General features: G+C 38.4%; 1 protein-coding gene across 3 annotated transcripts; it reads left to right on the top strand.

Moving 5' to 3' along the window:
• Positions 1–106: 106 nt before the first annotated feature.
• On the top strand, positions 107–22,281 carry smarcad1a (SNF2 related chromatin remodeling ATPase with DExD box 1a). Of its 3 annotated transcripts, none has more exons than XM_028457160.1 (23): positions 107–392; positions 4,640–4,781; positions 4,856–4,967; positions 5,019–5,103; positions 5,523–5,593; positions 5,717–5,809; positions 5,895–5,973; positions 7,324–7,988; positions 9,199–9,395; positions 10,031–10,121; positions 10,835–10,934; positions 11,014–11,073; positions 12,079–12,154; positions 12,240–12,375; positions 12,466–12,597; positions 15,502–15,597; positions 15,675–15,792; positions 15,883–15,998; positions 16,668–16,856; positions 16,942–17,060; positions 18,142–18,324; positions 18,566–18,675; positions 21,536–22,281. In XM_028457160.1, the coding sequence occupies exons 2-23, from the start codon at positions 4,645–4,647 to the stop codon at positions 21,595–21,597; spliced, it is 3,027 nt and encodes a 1,008-aa protein (XP_028312961.1). In that variant the 5' UTR covers positions 107–392; positions 4,640–4,644; the 3' UTR covers positions 21,598–22,281. The 3 variants fall into 3 exon arrangements, with proteins under 3 accessions (XP_028312961.1, XP_028312960.1, XP_028312959.1); XM_028457159.1 differs by having other exon boundaries at positions 107–510; positions 5,034–5,103; XM_028457158.1 differs by having other exon boundaries at positions 107–510.
• Positions 22,282–22,548: the final 267 nt, after the last annotated feature.

Raw genomic sequence — 22,548 nt, 5'->3', positions numbered from 1 at the left:
AAACCATGGTTGTGCTCTACTGTGTGGTTGGATGCAGTTCATTCTCTACCAACAGGTGGCGCTGAACCGCTATAGCTGACGTCGCTGCTGTAAAACAACGTAGAAGAAGAACAAAGGAGCGTTCACTGTGTGTTGTAATCGCGGGAAAGCAGCTCAGATTAAGGGCGAATTCCTTCGTTTCTATCATACATTAGTAGCCGTGTGAGTTACTAAACCTACTAGGACATCTATAACCGTCACATTTCAAACCTACAGGTGTTATAACACCGCACTGACACGGCGCCATTGACCTATATGCGACGACGCCGGCCGGCTTGTGTCACGTTGGCTAAAAATCCGGAGCTGAGCGGCTTCTACGGAGCAAAGCAGACAAAGAGGCTGTCGCTGCTGAGGTGAGACACTAAACTATGAGTCTCTTCAATTTGGACCGCTTTCGTTTCGAAAAGAAGACGACCAAGAGGGAGAACAGAGGCTCCAATAGTCCCGAGTCTGAGAAGGAGAACAAGCCGGGTAAGAAGCCTCGATGCTCGGCTGCTGACAGCCGGATGTGTCGGTCACGCTGTGGTTCTATTCAGCTACAAATGATTCGATAAGTACATACATTATTCACTTTGTGGACATTTAAAGTACATTACAGGATGTAAAGAGGGAAGTAATTGTGCTTAGAACAGTGGTTCTCAACCTTTTCACTGGCCCGCGACTCCAAAATAAACACACACATGAACATTGAAGAATAGGGCCATCTATAAAGGGGAGAGTCTTTTATGGTCCATCCATAAAGTCAGCAAAATGATGGTCCATTGTTCTATGAATCTGTGATAACCACATTTATTTATTAATCTGAATAATATCCACTGTTATCCAGGAAGTCAACTATTATTATAGTCATCTTAAAGATGGAAATCCTTGTTTTAATCAGAAATATAAAGGGTTAAAACTACAGTAATCAGTTAAAACATGCAAATTGTGGTTAATGGAATTTAAAAAATGTAGGAAAAAATAATTTATCCATCCATCCATCCATCTTCTCCCGCTTAGCCGTTTCCGGGTCGCGGGGGCAGCATCCTCAGTAGGGAGGCCCAGACTTCCCTCTCCCCGGCCACTTCCTCCAGCTCTTCCGGGGGGACCCCGAGACGTTCCCAGGCCAGCCGAGAGACATAGTCTCTCCAGCGTGTCCTGGGTCTTCCCCGGGGCCTCCTTCCGGAGGGACGTGCCTTGAACGCCTCACTAGGGAGGCGTTCAGGGGGCATCCTAATTAGGTGCCCGAGCCACCTCATCTGGCTCTTCTCGATGCGGAGGAGCAGCGACTCTACTTTGAGCCCCTCCCGAATGACTGAGCTTCTCACCCTATCTCTAAGGGAGAGCCCAGCCACCCTACGGAGGAAACTCATTTCGGCCGCTTGTACCCGTGATCTTGTTCTTTCGGTCATGACCCAAAGTTCATGACAATAGGTGAGGGTTGGAACATAGACCGACCTGTAAATAGAGAGCTTCGCTTTTTGGCTCAGCTCCCTCTTTACAATGACGGACTGGTGCAGACTCCGCATCACTGCAGACGCCGCACCAATTCGCCTGTCGATCTCTCGCTCCATCCTTCCCTCACTCGTGAACAAGACCCCGAGGTACTTGAACTCCTCCACCTGGGGCAGAACCTCATCTCCAACCCGGAGAAGGCACTCCACCTTTTTCCGGTCGAGAACCATGGACTCGGATTTGGAGGTGCTGATTCTCATTCCGGCCGCTTCACACTCTGCTGCGAACCGATCCAGTGAGAGTTGAAGGTCACGGTATGTTGGAGCCAACAAGACCACATCATCTTCAAAAAGCAGTGATGCAATACTGAGGCCCCCGAACCGGACCCCCTCAACGCCCTGACTGCGCCTAGAAATTCTGTCCATAAAAGTTATGAACAGAATCGGTGACAAAGGGCAGCCCTGGCGGAGTCCAACCCTCACCGGAAACGATTTCGACTTACTGCCGGCAATGCGGACCAGACTCTGACTCCGGTCATACAGGGAACGAACAGCTCCTATCAGGAGGTTCGATACCCCATACTCCCGGAGGACCCCCCACAGGAATCCCCGAGGGACACGGTCAAATGCCTTTTCCAGGTCCACAAAACACATGTGGACTGGTTGGGCGAATTCCCATGACCCCTCAAGGACCCTGCTGAGGGTGTAGAGCTGGTCCACAGTTCCTCGGCCAGGACGAAAACCACATTGCTCCTCCTGAATCCGAGGTTCAACTATCCGGCGGACCCTCCTCTCCAGTACCCCTGAATAGACCTTACCGGGGAGGCTGAGGAGTGTGATCCCTCTATAATTGGAACACACCCTCCGGTCTCCCTTCTTAAAAAGGGGGACCACCACCCCGGTCTGCCAATCCAGAGGCACTGCCCCCGATGTCCACGCGATGTTGCAGAGTCGTGTCAGCCATGACAGCCCCACAACATCCAGGGCCTTGAGGAACTCCGGGCGGATCTCATCCACCCCTGGAGCCCTGCCACCGAGGAGCTTTTTAACCACCTCGGCAACCTCAGCCCCAGAGATAGGAGAGCCCACTCTCGGGTCCCTGGGCCCTGCTTCCTGATTGGAAGGCGTGTCGGTGGGATTGAGGAGGTCTTCGAAGTATTCCCCCCACCGATCCACAACGTCTCGAGTCGAAGTCAGCAGCGCACCATCCGCACCATACATAGTGTTGACGGTGCACTGCTTCCCCCTCCTGAGACGCCGGATAGTGGTCCAGAATCTCTTCGAAGCCGTCCAGAAGTCGTTCTCCATGGCCTCACCAAACTCCTCCCATGTCCGGGCTTTTGCCTCGGCGACCACCGTGGCTGCACTTCGCTTGGCCTGTCGGTACCCGTCTGCTGCCTCCGGAGTCCCACAGGCCAAAAAGGCCCGGTAGGACTCCTTCTTCAGCTTGACGGCATCCCTCACCCCCGGTGTCCACCAACGGGTTCGGGTATTGCCGCCACGACAGGCACCGACTACCTTGCGAAAAAAATAATTTAAACTGACAAATAATGGGCATGAGAAATCATGAATGTGGTTAAATTTGCAAAAATAAATAAACATGAAATATGTTGAAAAGAGGTTAAAAGTGACAAAAATGGGTCAACATATGCATCATTTCGAAAACGACCAAAATTGATTAAAAGTTGCAAATTATAGTAGCCAAAAACGTAGGAACAATTAGTTTAAACTAAGTAAATTGTGGGTACATTTTAAATTTATAAATGTAAATTAATTTAAACTGGCAAATAATGGACATGACAAATTTCGAATGTAGTGAAATTGGCAAAAAATAAACTAAATGTGATGAAAAGAGGTTAAAAGTGACAATGATGGGTCAACACATGCAAAATAAAATGGGTTAAAAGTGACCAAAAAAAGCGGTAAAATGGGATTTTAAAAACCACCAAAAAATTAAAAGTTAAAAATTGTAAATTAAAATGGCCTAAAACCGACAGAAAAAGTGGTATTAAAAAATGGATCCAAGTGTCAATATTCATGGAAAAATTAATTTAGATTGGTAAATAATGAACATGACAAATGGTGAATGTGGTTAAATTGACAAAAAGTGAACATAAAATGTGATGAAAAGAGGTCAAAAGTTACAATAATGGGTAGGGATATAACTATTCACTCAACTCCCGATACAATTTGATTCACGATACTGGGTTCACGATACGATTCTTTCGTTGTAAATAAAAATACTGTACTATTCTCTTCTATCTTTCATTGTCAAAACAAAACAATGCAATTTAATTCAAAATAAAATCCTGAATGAAATAAACAAATAGTACAAATGAATAAGAAGCCTATTCAATTAAATTCTGGCTCTACAGTAAATTATGCAAAACTACATAATAGTTTTAAAAGTGCAACTGAAAATGTATTTTGTGCCTTAACATCAAAGAAATAATATAAATAAACAAACTATGGCTTTCATTCTCTCTCTCTCTGTGACCCTCTTACTTCTTGTTTTGGGGAAGCCAAAATGCTTCCTCACTTCTGATTTAAAACACGGTGGTGCGTCCTGAATTTCAAATTCTAAATAGATGGCACCCTTTTGGTGTAAGAAAAAAATTAAAGTACTGCGATTCAATTTCAGAGTATCGATGTGAACCGTAACACCTTTGAATCGATTTCTAACTGCCTCACAATTAATCTTTGCATCCCTAATAATGGCTCGAGATATGTGAAATAAAATTGGTTAAAAGTGACCAAAATATATATAATCATGTCAGCATTTAGAATAATGACCAAACTGAGTATTAACAAAGAACAAAGGGTTTGTGTATATTAAAAAGCGTGTTTTTGTTGACATTTTCATATATTTTTTTTTCTGGGATTTGTGTGTTTAGTTGTTTTGTGTATATAAATATTTTATGTGTCTTGTATGTTGGAGACATTTTGCACATTTTTCTTGTCTTTTTTTATAATTTGTCTTTTTTTACTATCTGGGAAATTGATTCCATATGTATATTTTTCTGCTTAACGTGGAATCAAAATGAACAAGATGATATAAAATACTGCACAAGTTTATTTTAATTAAGCGTTAAAGACTTCTCCTTTGTTTTTAATGCTTTGCTCTAAAAATAGTTTTTAATATTTTGGCTCATTGTTTTATCTTTCAGCTGCGATGAAACCCGTAAAAGCCGGCAAAACGCAGCCCGTCCGAGGAGTGGTTTTTGAGGACGCCATTGTTAGCAGTGAATCAGACGATGATGTCATCATCCTTGAACCAAAGATTCAGCATTCACTCAGCAGAACATTAAAGTAAGGTCACATGATATTCCCCTTTTTTAGTTTAAGTTTACAGTCTTTTTTAAGTTTTTCTTTGTCTTCTGCAGAAGTCCTGCCGAAAAGCCGTCAAATCACGTCGCAGATGGAGACAATTCCGATGCAAAATTGGAGACGTTGTCAGAGATGTTTCCTCAGATAACGAGAAATGAGCTGCAGAAGGTGAGTTTAGCAGGATTTAAGTTAATATTTATTCCTTATTTTTAAACGCAGTTTTCTACTCTACAGATCATTTCTCGAACGAGTACACTGGAGGGTGCTGTAGCTGCCTGCCTTATTGAGCACGGTGATAAAGAAGGTATTACATTCTCTTATTGTTCATTCATGTTATTGTCCAGAAAAATGCTGCTGGCCTTGCTTTGAGGTGTTCCTACAGGACCAGTGATATGCACTGCACCTTATCATGGCCCCTCAATGAAACTAAAATGCATTATCAATTGTTTATAAGGCTGCAACAATGAATCAATAAAATTGATAAAAATTGACTATTAAAAGCGTTGGCAACGAATTTCATATTGATTCGATGCATTGTGCGATTTACTAATGCAGAGCTGTGTGTGTGTGTGTGTGTGTGTGTGTGTGTGTGTGTGTGTGTGTGTGTGTGTGTGTGTGTGCGCGAGTGTTAAAAAATTATTTTTTTACCAAAATAACAAACAAAAGCAAATGCTGATTAAGAAAATAATTGGGTTTAATATTAAGTTTATTTCTCATGTGCAGACCAAAGCAAGAAGAGGAAAAAGGAAGATAAGAGCAACAGTAAACCCAATAAGAAAACCAAATCTTCAACGGTGAGAACACTATTCTAAAATATTTGCAGCTAATGACAATAATAAAAAGTGTTAGTAGTTATTGTCGATACAGATTTCTAGCTACAAAAGATGTATTCTTTAAAAAATAAACTGTTTGAAAAGGTTTCCGAAGATGAAGATGAAGAATGTAAAAGGGAGAAGCAAGAAGCCATGGTCAGAAAACTTCAAAAGAGGTTTCCCAGCCAGATCAAAGAGGTAAAGATGGACCTGACCAACATACTTTAATATTAATTTAATTTAATCTTGAATATTGAATCTGGTATTTATTTATTTTGCGTAGGAACTGCAAATAATGCTGCAGGAACATGACTGGAACATGGAAGACTGTCTGCATTTTTTAGAGATGTTCTCTGAACAAGGTACAAACGTTAACTTCCTGTATGTGAACCTGAGTGTTGATGTCATATAGTTAAACACATGGGTAACAAGGGGCCCCCAAAGTAAACGCACAATGTGACTTCAAAAAACATGCACAATTATAGAATAATACACAAAATGACTACACAAGCACACAAAAGGACAGCTAAAACACACCAAAAGCTAACAGACATGCAAAATGAAAACAAAAACACATGAATGACAACATAAAAACACAAAATTACAATAAACACAAAATGCCAACAAAAACACATTAAATAGAAGCAAAAACACATAAATGACGACATGAACACACAAAATGACAACAAAAATATGCAGAATAGTCTCAAAACCAACAGGAAAATGGAGAAAGACAACAAAAAACACAGTTCATTTGTCGTTTCCTGTTAAAGGTGCCGTCCGCAACTCTCAGATCCCTCCCTCCCGCTGCTCTCTTGCCTTCAGAGGAGCTAACAAGCTAACGTTAGTCCGACAGCAACATCACAGTAATATAACATGCTCTGTTAAAAGCATATTACTGCAGCGCTTCTCTCTCTATGTGCACACACCTCAGCAGCAGCAACAACTCAGTGTCACTTACAGCAGCCAAACGGAGGCTGCTGCGAGCACACAAACACATGCACCACAGAGTTCTAGTGTAACAATTACAAATAAAACATAATGTAAATCAAGCAGCAGTAATTACCTTTCAAGCAGAAAAGTTGCTATTTCCATCTTCTGCTCCTCCAGACCATACACTGGAAAAAAGATGGCGCTCCAGCCTGGGAAAGGGGCGGGGCCTGTGAGCAACAGCTGTCAGACAGCCCATCAAACACAATCCTGGCTCTGATTGGTTCTTTTTGCTTGGTGCATTCTGGCAATCTGCCAAAGGCTGCAGGAGCAGCAGGGGGCGGGGCTCAATGAGCCTGTTTTTATCACACAAACTACTCGTTTCATTTAAGATCAGATAGGTCTTAAATGTGCTTTAGTCACGTCACCATGAGAATTTGTGGTGAGCACGGACAGAATGTTTTTCTCATCCCATTCCATCTCGCGCCGTCATTTAATATCACATGACGCGATAATTCCGCTGCCTCCATGCTAGCTAACCTGACCTTTTTGGTTCTGATTATTTTCCTTATTGTACATTATTAACTGACAATCTTGAATATAACTTCTTCCTACATGTAGTCACCCTGTAACTGCGGGCTGACAAAGTACATTTCAAAGATTTTAGGACACATTTGTGAAAACAGTGGAGGATCGCTTTAAATGTGTTGTCATTGAGCAGCTTCTTGTATAAAAATGTGATAGAGATTCTTCTTCTTCTTCTTCTTCTTCTCTGCTTTTAGAAAACACCAGTTTAAGCTCCGAGGAGGCGGCAGAAAAGAAGCCCAGTAAATCAAAGTGTAAAAACAAATCCTACACAGACTCTGAAACAGCAGATAAAAAGGTCTCAGTGTGTCCACATGTGAGTGAAACTGAAAACAGCTCTGATGACACGGACAGAACAAAGGACAGCGAGGACTCTGACTCTGACGAAGCCGAAGCTCCCCACAAGAAAAGGAGCACCTCTCTGTTCTCCTCATGGATTAAAACCACTCCCAATTCAACCTTTAAGAAGACAGAACCTTCCTCCTCTTCCTCCCAGAAACCTTCCTCTTCTTCTTCTGCTTTACAAACCCAGTCCAGATTGACCAGCGGCACCAACAAGGCTAAATTAGAGGCCGCTATGAGAAAAAAGAAGGCCCGAGAATCCATTGAACACACACGTTCTGATGATGATGAGGAGGATGATGATGATGATGATGATATGGAGGAAGAAATTGTAGAGAGTGAGTTTGAGGATTTTGATGATAAGCTGGAGTCAGCGTATAAAGGGAAGGACATGAAGAGCAGGATGGTAGAGTTTTTCCAGGAGTCTTCAGTGGATGAGCTGACGCTGATTTCTGGATGTTCGTTAAAACGAGCTCAGAAGATCGTGGAGCTGAGACCGTTTAACACCTGGAGTAGTCTGGTGAGGTCACACACACACACACACACATCTACACATTTTACTCCACACAGGAAGAGACAGGAAACCTTACTAAGCTACGCATTCATGCTGTGCAATATGGACAAAAATATTATATCACCATATATTTGATTTAATATCCTGGTAACGATATATTTTTAGATGTGTAGTATTTTTTTCCCCTAGAATTACACAAAATGAATGGGAATTTTCATTTATTTCTAGCAGTGTTTCTCAAATGGGGTATGTGACGTGTACCCCTAGGGGTACGCAACGGCACTACAGGGGGTACTTAAGAGAGAGAGAGTGAACAATTAACAAATAGTGTCAGTCTGAATGATAAAAACTACAGAAATCAATTTATTCTGAAGCTACTAAAACAGGGTTTTTCAACCTTGAGGTTGGGACCCCATGTGGGGTCATATGGAGTTTAAATGGGTCACCTGAAATTTCTGAAAAATTTAAATTGAGTTTTAATTTTTATTTTTTTTTAATTAAAACAACGCACAATCCTAAACAACTGTATTTCTATACGTTTACTTTGTGAATCTAGTAAAATGCAGTAAAAATAAATATCTGAGCTCAAACAGGATCAAATGCATGCATTTTTGCTATTTCTGATACTTCCGGCACTTATAAACCCTTCGCACCGCTTTTCTTACCTTTTTCACGACTAAAACACACAAAATGCCAACAAAAGCGCTCGAAAGGACAGTAAAAACACACAAAATGAGAACAGGAACACAAAATTATAAAAATAAATGTGCAGAATGACAGAATATTCTACAGATGACAACAGACGGACAAACAAAAAAAATGGAAAAAGATACTAAATAATGACACAAAAACACGCAAACTAATGTCGGTAAAGTAATTTAAAAAGTAGCAACACTTAGTGTTTCTGCCAAAAACTAAAAATGCCGTTTTGGGCTGATTTCTTTTTTGCATTACTAAAATTAATGATATAAAAAATAGAGGGTTATGTCATATAACACTACAACATATCTATGTTGCACAGCGCTACTTCATATGCGATTCATTTATTTAAAATTTAAATATTAGTGACATATCAGCGTTTTGTCCTTGGTTTGGGAAATGAATGAATTTGCTACATTCATTGAAAATGTAATTTTTTTAGTATTTATGAGGATAAAATTTAAAATAATGAGTAAGATGAATTGTCTTAATGCTGGCTGCTGTTTGTTCTCCTCAGACTAAGGTTTTCCACAAAGCTAACGGCCTATCAGAGAGCTTACTGCAGGGATGCAAAGTCGTCCTCAAGGAGCGCCAGGTTGTCCTGGAGCTGATGTCTAGATGTCGGACCATTTCTTCAAAAATGGAACAGGAAGTCACTGTGGTGACGCAGAGGGGCACAGGGACCATGAAGCAGCCGGAAGTTCTCAACAGCCAGTGAGTCCAAAACATTCGGAATCACTTTAAACCTGAAAGCTTTGACTGATAACGTAGAAAGGGTTCTCACCTGGAACGTGAAACGGTGTGAGTTGATGTTAAAACAACTTTGCAGGCTTTTGACGACAGCCTGGTGCTGTTACTGCTAGCGCTAGCCAGCTGTATTAAATAGAAGGCTACAAACAGGAAAAAAAAGGTTGCTCCTTCTCTTACTTTACAAATTACTGACATGGCCGATTCGCACGGGATTAACATCAGACATTCTCCGCAATGTGGTCCCTAGGTCAAACTAATCCCGTGCGAATAGGGCTTTAGTTACACAATTTCTGTTGTTTATGATTGACAGAACTCCTGAAATTTCTCCCAAATAATTCCTCAAGTTACAATTAAAACGTTTAAATTCTAGGAGTCCGTAAGAAGGAGAACCTGGAGTTTTCCAAGGGAGTTACAGACCTTTTTTATGCGTGATAATCCAACAATGAGTACAAAAATGTTTAAATTGATCATTTACCCCCAAATATATGTATTGTTTCCCCATTTCATATTAAAGTAGGTTGTATGTGCGTGTGATTGTGGTTTGAAGCTTCATTCTGTGAAAAATAAAATGGAACTTATTGTCACTGTTTGTGTTTGAGGTTACAGATGAAGCCCTACCAGCTGATTGGTCTAAAATGGCTGCTGCTTCTCCATGAACACAAACTGAGTGGCATCCTCGCTGATGAAATGGTAAAACCACCACCTCACTGACCACCATTTTACAATTGATGGGTATCTGCAACAGAGCTGATACGTTTCCGTTAAGGTCAGTGTGACGGTTTACAGTATGTAGTCCATCACCGCTGAGTAACAACTCTGCCCTCAAAAACACGAAATATCATCAGAAACACACGAAATATCATCAGAAACACACGAAATATCATTAGAAACACATGAAATAAAACAGAAACACATGAAATATCATCAGAAACACACGAAATATCATCAGAAACACATGAAATATCATCAGAAACACACGAAATATCATCAGAAACACACTAAATGCCAACATCTCTACGACATAAGCAGAACTAGGGAGCAGTTACGCATCCAATGGAAATCCTGTGAAAGAGTTTTCCCCTTTTTAATAAAAAAAATGTGTGATGTTACTGTGATGTTGCTGAGTAAACACTCAGTTGTAAAAAAGAAAAACAACCCAAAAAGCAGCATGTTGAATCTCTAATAGCCTGAAGATAATGAAGAAAATAAAGCAGATCTGATGACTACCTGTTCAGAGGTTTTAATAGATTTTATGTTGCCTCCTTTTATTTACATTCATTTATTTGATAGGGACAATGCACATTAATGAACACCTAATTTTAGCAGCAATAGAATTATAATTTCCATGCGCAGTCCCATGGTAGGTCTTGATGACATCATCGTTCTATCTCTCACACTTCCAGGGTTTGGGGAAAACTATCCAGGCTATAGCTTTCCTGGCCCAGTTACTGCAAAACGGCATTGAAGGTCCTCATCTCATCATCGTTCCTGCTTCTACACTGGGTAATATCATCACTTTTTACACCGAGAATGGTGCTGTGAACAAAATGTCTGCATCACTCATGATTTCTATACATTTCAGATAACTGGGCCAGAGAGCTCAAGCTGTGGTGCCCAGACCTCAAAGTTCTTCTTTATTACGGTAAGATTTTTGTTTAGATAGATTACCTAGCTAGTTTTTTTAGGTATTACATTTTTATAGTGGAGATCTCACAGTTCAGTGGTTCTCAACCTTTTCAACCTCCTAAGTAAAGGTGTCAGAGACCAGGAACTCTTTCTGGGGTCCATCCATAAAATCAGTAAAATGATGGTCCATTGTTCTATGAATCTGTGATAACCACATTTATTTATTCATCTGAATAATATCCACTGTTATCCAGGAAAGTTTATTATTATTATAGTCATCTTAAAGATGGAAATCCTGGTTTTAATCAGAAATAAAATGGGTTCAAAGTGACCAAAAATGGTGGAAAAGGTGGTTGAAATGGGATTTTAAAAAACTACAGAAATTGGTTAAAAAACAGACAGAAAAAGTAGTAAAATGGGTTCAAAGTGTCAATATTGGCTTAAAAGTGGCAGAAAAAAATAGGAACTATTATTTTATTTCATAATGGGCATGTCAAATGGAGAATGTGGTGAAATTAGCATGAAACATGGTGAAAAGAGGTTAAAAGTGACAATAATGGTCAACATATGTGACATTAGGTGGAAAAGTGGTGGAAAGGGTTTATAAGTGCTGAAAATGTTTTGAAAGTGGTAGAAATGGAAGTAATGTAGCAAATGAATGAAATGAAAATATGGTAAAATATTTGGTGGAGTTTCAAAAAAAGGGTAAAAATTTGCAAAAATGGGTTCAAATTGTTAAAAAAAATATTCGTAGTTTCTTAATGGCATCTGCTGACCCCCTCCCGGTGTCTCACGATGCCAAATGTGGTCCTGACCCCAAGGTTTAGAACCCCTGTCATAGATCAATAAACTTGAAGTGCATTTCAAATTAAACAAACTTTTGAGCACCTTTTAGTCTTTTTTTTTTTTTTTTAGCAGATCTCTGATATATTGATCTGTGAGGCCTACACTGTGCTATCTGATCAAAACAATCGTCTCCAGCAGGAAAAAAGTGATAAGAAATATGTTTAACCCTTTGTAGGATCAATGGAAGATCGCCGCTACCTCAAACATGATATCCTCAATCAGGACGTAGAGTTCAATGTCATTGTATCCACGTAAGCCCCTCCCACACCTTTTATTATTATTATTTTTTTAAATATTTATATATTTTCAAATGCTTAAATAAAGGTCTTTCTGCAGGTATAGCATTGCCATTAGCAACAGTAGCGATCGCAGCCTTTTCCGTAAGCTGCGTCTGACCTACGCCGTGTTTGATGAAGGTCACATGCTGAAGAACATGAACTCTCTACGTTACCACCACCTCATGGCCATTAATGTACGCTCACACCGACTACATACTTTATTAAAATACCTCCTCAGGGTTTCTGGTCCTTTGTGAATTTTGTGATATGTTTCTCTGCCTTAGGCCAGGCACCGTCTGCTGCTCACTGGAACACCGCTACAGAACAACCTCCTGGAGCTCATGTCTCTGCTCAACTTCATCATGCCCTCCATGTTCTCCAGCTCCACCTCAGAACTCTCCAGAATGTTCTCAATGGTTGGTAAAATATTTAATTTGGTTCCTCTCCATTTTTACCATTTGTGTCTAGATCAGCGCTGTCACTCATTTTAGTTCAGGGGCCAATTACGGACCAGTTTGACCTTAAATGGGCCACAGGCTTTATTTGGGAAACGAGCAAATTCAACATTAATGTGCCCTGGTTTGCACTTCTACATTTAAATCATATATAAATGATAAAGTCTGTGAGTAGTATATTAGTATAGGGTGCCAATTGTAAAGGTGCACATGCTAAAATAAACAGCAACATTTATCAACAAACCATATTTAAGAAATGTATGTGAATTTTTTATGTTGCTTCTGACCAGATTTACAGCAAAATGTGATATTTGTGATATTTACTTTTCTCGTAAACATATCATGTCAATGTGGAATCTAAATGTTAGATTTAAATATTAATGTGGAATCTAAATATTAAATATGAACAGTGTTGGGAACGTTTCTTTAAAAAAGTAATTAGTTATAGTTACTCACTACTTGTTCCAAAAAGTAACTGAGTTAGTAACTGAATTACTCTATAATAAAAGTAATTTCCAAGGAAAGTAACTATTTGCGTTACTGTTAAAAAAAAAAAAAAAGTTGCTATATGTCAAAGAATTCAGATTTTTTTAGATGTGTGTCGTTGTGAGGTGCTTCATTAAATTTGAGTTGCTTACAACGGATGTGGACAAAGTCTTCATTCCTGGATATAATGAACACTTCACATGTACGTTCTTGTCTTTGACCATAACTAATATAAAGTAGTGTTTGTATCGTCACCTTAAAAATGACAACTTTTCATCAGACTGCTCCACGCTCATCATCTCTGCTGATTCATCAAATCTGGTGCGTGTGCGTGCGTGTGTGCGCGCACATGTGTAAAAACACTGGATCTGATTGGCTACCATGGATTATGACACCGCCTTAGCCAATCATAATCGCTCACCTTGTTTCTAACCCACCTCCTCACTACAGCTGAGTGTGAAGCCAGGGATGTTTTCAGATCACAGTTTATTCAATCAATGCATGTAACGCACCACATTAACGTTCAGTAACGTTAACGGCGTTGTAACGGTGTAAAAAGTAATTAGTTAGATTACCCCGTTACTGAAAAATAAACGCCGTTATTCCAAAAACTGAATATAAATGTGCTTTTATTTTGGTACTTCAGGTGAAATTGCATATTAGCTAATATTTAGATTTAACATTTAGATTTAAACTTAACATTTAGCATTTATATTTAACATTTATATTTAAATGTAACATTTAACATTTTGATTTAGCATTTAGATTTAATATTTATATTTAACATTTATATTTAAACACAACATTTAGATTTAACATTTGTATTTAAACTTAACATTTAACATTTGGATTTAATAATTAGCATTCAGATTTAACATTTATATTTAAACTCAACTTTTAACATTTAGATTTAACATTTAGCTTTTAGGTTTAACATTTATATTTAAACATAACATTTAGTTTTAACATTTAGATTTAAACATAATGTTTAACATTTATATTTAAATGTAACATTTAGCATTTAGATTTAACGTTTATATATAACATTTGACATTTAGCCTAACATTGACATTATATTTCACGAGAAAAAATATATTACGAATCAGAATCAACTTTATTGACCAAGTAATGTATTGAACAGTTCACCAAGACAAATTTATTCAGGCTCAGTAATTTTGATTAACAGTATTTGAACTTTAGTAATTGAAAATGTAATTGTAATTGACTTTCTGAGGATAAAAAATGATTGTGATTTAATTGTAATAGGAAATAATGCTGGTCACTGTCATCATAAATGAATTGTAACTGCACATGGGTAATTGAAAACATAATTGTAACTGAAAAATGTAGTTGACCCAAACCCTGCGTGATGCCCCATGGTATAAAATTGTTCTAAAAAGTCCTTTTAATGTTTTTTTGTTTCAATGAAAAAGTTCACCAAGACAAATTCCTCGTGTGTATTCAATACATTACTTGGTCAATAAAGTTGATTCTGATTCTGATTCTGAAATTTCACAGATATCACAGTAAATGTGGTCAAAAGTAACATTAAAAAATTCACATACATTCTTTAAACGTGTTTTGTTGCTAAATGTAGGGAAAAGTTACTGTTTATTTTAAGATGTGCAACTTTACAATCACCTTAAGTTTGACCCATGTCATTGAGATGGTCGGGACGTCCCAATGACACTTTTTTTTACTTTCGATACGATACCAACATAGATCCGATACAAATTGTTACATACTTTTACTTTTGTAATGTGTGGAATGTTAGGAAATGATTGATCAAGTTATTTTTACTCAGAAAACAATCGTCAGCAAAGGTAGGTTACAGACATTTATCCTTAAACAATTACAGATAACAACTTAATTGTAATAGAAGACCTTGAAAAATAACTTAAATACATCCAATAAAATATAATTTATCAGAAGTTATAGATTTTAGATGCAGGCTGATATAATCTGATACTTGTTTTTTTACAGATATTGGTATTAATATCAGATTGGGACATCCCTACTATCCTAGATGTTTTTGCATTCAAGCAGAAGCTTTACTTCTATTTGTAGACAATTTATTTGTTTATTATTTTAAAAACAGTTTTTTGATCAATAACTTGCCTCCAAAATGTAGTCTGATTTGACGGGCCAGGGTTTTTGATTCATTTAGCAAAATTGTAATTTAAATATTTTCCCATTAAAACATATTAGAACAGTGCACACAGCGCCCCCTACTGTAAGTCATGACAGTAGAGGATTTGTTCATGTATGTAAGAGGCCATAACATGAGTTCTAAACTGAGTTGATGTCAGTAAGAGGGAATTATTAGTGGCTTTTGTTCCATGTTTTCCTCTCGTGAACACCGTGTTTGTGTCCTAACAGAAATCCCATCAGGAACAGAGCAGTTTTGAGAGGAATCGTATTTCTCAGGCCAAACTCATCATGAAGCCTTTTATCTTGCGTCGAGTCAAGAGCGAGGTGAGCAAAGTCCAAAAGATGTTTGTGTAAATGTTTTCTATTCTGGGTTCTAACGTCACGTTTCATTTTACTTCCAGGTTCTAAAGCAGCTTCCAGCGAAGGAGGAAAGAGTGGAATTGTGCTCAATGAGTGAGAATCAGCAGCGTCTCTATCAGAATCTCTTTAAAAAGCTAAAGACTTCCATCACTGGAGAAAGTAAGGCTTTGGTTTATAATTAAAACTAGTCTGTATTTGGTGTAAAACTGGGGAACGTTGACGTGTGATTGGTTGTTTTTTTTTTCTCAGAGCGAGAGCTGTGTAACGTGATGATGCAGCTGAGGAAGATGGCCAACCATCCTCTTCTTCATCGTCAGTACTACACCACAGAGAAGCTCAAAGCCATGAGCAAACTCATGCTGAAGGTCAGCACCTCATTTAACAAAATAAAACATCTGTGGTGCCCATGGATAGTTACATGTGTTTATATGTCAAAATCTAAATTTTAAATGTTAAACATTTTGAAGTGCTCCTTCACGTCAATGAGCTTTTTTTTCCTTACTTCCGGTTAATTCGCATATTAGCTAAATATTTATTTTAACCTGTGACATTTATATTTAACTTTCAGGTTTAACATTTAGATTTCGATATAACATTTAATATTTATCATTTAAGTTTACATTTAATATTGAGATTTAATATTTAGATATTTTTAACATAATTTTACTTAATTATACACTTATTGTTTATTCTCTCTTTTGTCTTTGTTAACGTTTTTATTCTTTTATTTGTGATGTGTTCTGTGGCTGTAACAAAGCAATTTCCCCCTGGGATTAATAAAGGAATTTAGGATTAATATTTTACACTTAGTACACAGTCAAACAGCGCCGCTGTGCAGCTTTTTAGACTTACGAGCATGGGAGAATAGAGCCCTTAATGTTTGGATCTAGCATTTAGATTTAATATTTAGATTTAGCATTTAAATTTAGATTTAACATTGACATTATATTTGTAGAAGAGAAAAATATCACAAATATTTTTGTAAATCTGATCAAAAGTGGCAACGCTCTAAACGTTCCCTGTGTTCTCTACAGGAGCCGACTCACTTTGATGCTGATGCGGTTCTGATTCAGGAGGACATGGAGGTGATGTCAGACTTTGAGTTACATCGTCTGTGTCAGCGCTACACGTCCATCAGCCGCTACCAGCTGGAACAGAACCTCCTGCTGGATTCTGGGAAGTTTGTGCTTCTCACTCAGCTGCTGGGCTCACTTCATCACAACGTAATGAATCCTTGTGTTTTTTAATGTTTGTTTCCTTTTCCTGGATAGAAACATCAGCTGTAGTGTTTGTTTGTTTTTCTCACAGGGGGACCGAGTGGTTTTATTCAGTCAGTTCACCATGATGCTGGACATCGTAGAAGTGCTGCTGAAACATCTGAAGTATCGTTACGTCAGGTTGGATGGATCCACGCCGATAGCAGACAGGTTGGACACACAACTATGATTACTGGAAGTTTCTAAAGCAGAGCAGAAATGTTGGTCATTAAAGTGTACCTGTAGTATTTGTATTTGCACCTTTAAAAAAAAACACATTTTTAAAGACTTTTTGGAATGATTTTATATCCTGGAGCATAAACTATTAAGTCTCCATATGATGTGCATTCGTTGATCGACACGGCCTGTGGCTTTAATGAAATGGTGCATTGTGGGAGGTAGATGCGTAACAGGTGTGTTTACATTGTGTGAAGTGTAGTTTTTCAGCAGCTGTGTGTAACCCCTCCCTCAGTGATAAAGGTTGTATGTTAGCAGAAGATTGAATATCACCTTTCTCACCAACTTCCTGCACCCACTCAGCATCACACTTAGCTTAACGGACAGAGATGTCGTTAGCAGCAAAAACGAGCCATGGCTGAGTAGTTAGGTGTTGGAAGTGCACACGTGGTTAGAAACTGTGATGAAAGCTACGTGAAAGGATATGTGTATGCGCGCGCGCGCGCCGCGAGTGTGTGTGTGCGCGGGTGCACCACGAGTGTTTGTGTATGACTTGCGTGTGCGAGCGTTTATTTGTGTGTGGCACATACTTTTCTTTCAATATAATCAGCTTAAGCAGGGTTTTATAAATAAACTGTGCTTTAAAAAAAATCTGATTCATTGATTGTGAAAATAATCAATTAGTTGCAGCTCAATTATTTATTTCAGGCTCAGTAATTTTGATTAACAGTATTTGAACTTTAGTAATTGAAAATGTAATTGTAATTGACTTTCTGAGGATAAAAAATGATTGTGATTTAATTGTAATAGGAAATAATGCTGGTCACTGTCATCATAAATGAATTGTAACTGCACATGGGTAATTGAAAACATAATTGTAACTGAAAAATGTAGTTGACCCAAACCCTGCGTGATGCCCCATGGTATAAAATTGTTCTAAAAAGTCCTTTTAATGTTTTTTTTTTTTTCAATGAAAAAGTGAACATATTTTATTTATTGGTAATGCATTAAACACATTTTTTGCTACAATCTGGTACACTACACCTTATATATTTACTCTTCTTCTGCCCAACAGAATAGTGTTGATTGACGAGTTCAACAATGACAAAGACATATTTGTGTTCCTGTTGTCGACTCGAGCCGGTGGTTTGGGTATTAACCTGACCTCTGCTAACGTGGTCATACTGCACGACATCGACTGGAATCCTTACAACGACAAACAGGCCGAGGACAGATGTCACCGTGTGGGACAGACCAGGTGATGATGACTCTGTAGATCTTCATCTCATCAACTAAAGGTGTGTAACCGTGTGTGTGTGTGTGTGTGTGTGTGTGTGTGTGTGTGTGTGTGTGTGTGTGTGTGTGTGTGTGTGTGTGTGTGTGTGTGTGTGTGTGTGTGTGTGTGTGTGTGTGTGTGTGTGTGTGTGTGTGTGTGTGTGTGTGTGTGTGTGTGTGTGTGTGTGTGTGTGTGTGTGTGTGTGTGTGTGTGTGTGTGTCAGGATCGTGCAGGTGATCAAGTTGATCAGCAAAGACACGATCGAGGACTGCATTCTTCAGCTGGGCAACAGGAAGCTGAAGCTGGAGCAGGACATGACTGCAGCAGAGCAAAGTAAGATGATGTAGCACAGTCACAGCAGATGGTCTCCATGGTAACGCACAGACATGGGCAGCAATTGGTTGATTTGAGTGTGTGAAAATAAGCTACCGTAACGATGACCTTAACTTTTTCTATTTAGTGAGAGATTGAAAATAAGAATGAAGTAAAAACACTTATATACAGTATATCAATCTATTGCAGCCGTACCCCAACCTTTTTTACCCTCACGGACCGATTTAATGTCAGACAATATTTTCACAGATTAAAATGTGGCAAAAAAAGCTAAACTGTCATTTTCTAAACATAATATTAAATGTGAATCCACTGTGTATACATCTTTATTAGCAGCGTCAAGGTTAACTATGCCTTCAACATAAGATACGCCACAAAAACAAATATAAAGTACATGAAAAATACAACTCACCATAACACTAAATCACTGGGAGCCCTCTATGGGTTATGGCTCTATGTGTTTCCATTATAGACTTTTGTAAAATAAAGTCTGTGTGTTTGAAGGCGTTTCCATTGAACGTTGTTGTGGAGCCTGGTAACTCTAGTAAAATCTTATCCCAAGAGGCTTCACTGCAGGAATACGGACGCTCCAATTAACCTTTGAATGAAGGGTGTTCTAAGGACGTTTGACACTAATCATTTAAAGTCTAAGAAATGTCTGGGTCTCCTCTTCTGTCCACACGTACCGCACCATGTTTTCTCAGAGAGAAGTGGTCATGTGACCATATACGTCATGTCCTGTGACGCGTAAAAAGTGTTTCCATGCTTTTGCAACACATTTCAATATTGAAATGTCTGAAATTTCTCTTGATGAGTGTAAAAACCTTTTTGTGATATTTGAGTTTTTTTTTTTTAAATTCAGGTGTTTTTATTTCCAAGGGTAATGGAAACGCAGATAATGACACTCAAGTGATGCTACTTATGTCCAGTCGACTGTAATTTTATTTATTTTGTTTGCTGGAAGGATCGATTCTTCACCAATAGTGAAATAGTAAATGGCTTCTAAGACTTAGCAATAGGGTTAGCCACCAAGAATGATGCTTTCAGTGCACTGCTGTTTTTATTCAAAATACTCCAAAGGTTTGTCTTTTAATGCAGAACGCTTTGTCTCCAAGTGGAGAAGCAGTTTTCAAGGCTTCACTGCCTCATTAGAGCCGGTCGCCGCATATTGTGCAGAGCGAGCTTGGTGCGTGGGAACTACTTATCACAATAAAACCATCAAGTAGGACTAGGCTTTACACTGATCTGATCCACTATATTGGATTGGCCAATATTTAGCATTTTATGCTATTAGTGTGATTAGCTGTAATGATGTCATAGTCGTGATGAAACTTTCTGTAGATGCTCCCATTGCATTGTTTTATCGTCTCATTTACACCGAAGTGTTGTTTGACACGGCTGTATTTCACTCACTGTGTGTGCATGTGCCTAACTTTCACTAAACTTACCTAATTAAACACCTACAGTAACTAGGTGTAGACACAGATGTGACGTGAGATAAGCTCCAGCAATCAGGTGACCTTCACTATGTAGCACCGTCTACGTGACATGTAAACACTAAGAACAAGTTGCTTACGTGTGCAGGTTTGTAAATGTGTGTGTGTGTGTGTGTGTGTGTTGTATTCTGTCCAATCACAGCAATGATCTGACTCAGAGCGTAACACTACAGTCACTATCACTCTATGAACGGGTGTAGTGACACAGACTGTAACCAGACTAAATGGTGGTCCGTTACACACACACACACACCTACCTACATACCTGCACACGTGTACACGCCTAAGCGCATAACAATTTTTTCTAAGTGTTTCCATGTCACGTAGACGGTGCTACATAGTGAAGGTCACCTGATCACTATAGCTTCACTCACACCACACCTGTGTCTACGTGTGACTGATATATTTATTTGTTTGTTAGGTGTACATCCTGGTGTGGCGTAGATGTGCAGACACTTTAATGTGTACGTACATTAAAGCATCTGCAGACGCGTTTACACGTCTACAAACACACATGCAGACGTGACTTGTGCATTGTGCACGTCTACACATTCTAAGTCTATGGGAAATGTAGATCAGACATGCAGGATACGCATTTGTTTACGATTGGTGCACATGAATTTAGAATCGATCCACCCTCCATAAGTGCGTGCGTGCGTACTCGCTGCTTTGGGTTGCTTTAAAAATTAGTAAAAGTTTAAAAAGTCGATGTAAACCTTTTGTTTACCAAAATTTGATAAATAAAACCTGTGACCCGAAAAAAATGTGACCACAGAAGAAGAGCAAAAAATCCAGACTAAACCATGAAACCAAACCGTTTCTGACTAGAACACCAGTTCTTTGTAGCTGACAGATTCTACTTGGGTCGGCATTAACGAGCAGCAGTGGATCCTGGTTGTCTGTATTTACATGTAGGAGCTCTTCTTCTCTCCTTAATGACGTCTACGAAACAGCAGAGTTGGAACTGTTGTCACATATTTTTGCACAATAATGCGTTTTGGTGGACATACATTTGCTAATAAGGACATTTCAAAGGTTTTAGGACACATTTGTAAAAACAGTGGAGGATCCTTTTAAAGTAAGGCTGGAACAAATGCTTTACTTCACAATTTGGCCTCAAAATGCAGGAAATAGTGTTAGAGGGTTAAACAATTTAAAATTTTGATTGAAACGATAATTTCCGAGCAGCTTTAAGATATATTTCATTTAAATTTAAATACATTTGTAACATTAACAAATAAAAGCCAAACTGAAACAAACTTCACGTATAACGACAATATGCAGGAGTTGTTTTCAACCAGGTGAGTTCGGGTTTATCCTAAGATTTAGATTTAATGTTGATGTTTATTTGTTTGTTTGTTCAGGTTTGGAGGGGAACATACCAGAGGACATGGCGTCTTTACTCAAAACCTTACTGGGATTGTGAAACTCTCAAGAATAATAATTTGTTGCCAATAAACAAACATTCTGTTGTTAGTTCTATGATTCATGGTGGATGAAGTTGATTATTTAGATTTTTGTTCTATTTTAAATGCACATTTCTGTGTTTTGACTGGAGAGTTCTAAGTATTACACGATGAGATCCGTTCCTTTAACACTTCATAAATGTGCCCAGTGTCACTCGTTTTTTCCAACCATTCCTCTAAAGCAGAAATGTTTTAATGACTGTAAACGTGCTGTAGTTCATGAACCGTTATTAAGAAACACTGAGCATTCACGTTCATTTCAGCTCCATCTCTCTACGCTAAACATTACGTTTCACTAAAACCATTATTTCATATTTTTAACTGAAAGTACTTTGAAAATGTTCTGGAGCATCACTGGTTTATCAACTGTCATCGTAAGTGTTGACTACGATTTTCAAAATTACTGTTTTGGTAAATTTAATACTCAACAATCAAAACGTTTCTACTGCGTAAAACTCAAACTTGTCAGTATAAAAAGGGCTGCTCATTTACAAAAAGCACTTTTTGCACTGTGATGCTTTAAGTGTCTTATTAATACATTTAAAAAAAGCTGTTGCAGCGTCTGTACTGTACTGTACTGTATGTTTTTTTATGATGTGTTTACTGTTTTAATTGAACAATAAATTCTGCGTCCTATAAATCTATACATGTCAGATTCATTCTTTAAATCATAACTTATTCATTTGTTTGAACATATTTTAGTTCCACTAGTTGGTTTTAGTTCATCTGATTTAAAAAGATCATTAGCATGTGTTTTATTGAGGATCTTTTATTCTTTTAAATTCCTGTAGTTTAATCATTGTAGAGGGAAAAAAGCATCTCTCAGCAGCTTTAATTTATTTATGGTAAATAAATTTTCTATCCACCATGAGAAGAAGTCTCTGATTTCACATTAATATAAATTAAAATTT

This window comes from Gouania willdenowi, chromosome 9 (assembly GCF_900634775.1).
Source record: "Gouania willdenowi chromosome 9, fGouWil2.1, whole genome shotgun sequence".
NCBI lineage: Eukaryota > Metazoa > Chordata > Actinopteri > Blenniiformes > Gobiesocidae > Gouania > Gouania willdenowi.
The sequence above is the reverse complement of the archived record's forward strand: the minus strand, read 5'-3'. Positions and strand labels throughout refer to the sequence as shown.

Bases quoted from the DNA above. Each gene is read 5' to 3' on its own strand.
- smarcad1a (XM_028457158.1), top strand. From the start codon at position 408: ATGAGTCTCTTCAATTTGGACCGCTTTCGTTTCGAAAAGAAGACGACC. The intron at 511-4,639 runs GTAAGAAGCCTC...TTTATCTTTCAG, and splicing joins TGAGAAGGAGAACAAGCCGG to CTGCGATGAAACCCGTAAAA. The intron at 5,974-7,323 runs GTACAAACGTTA...CTCTGCTTTTAG, and splicing joins AGAGATGTTCTCTGAACAAG to AAAACACCAGTTTAAGCTCC.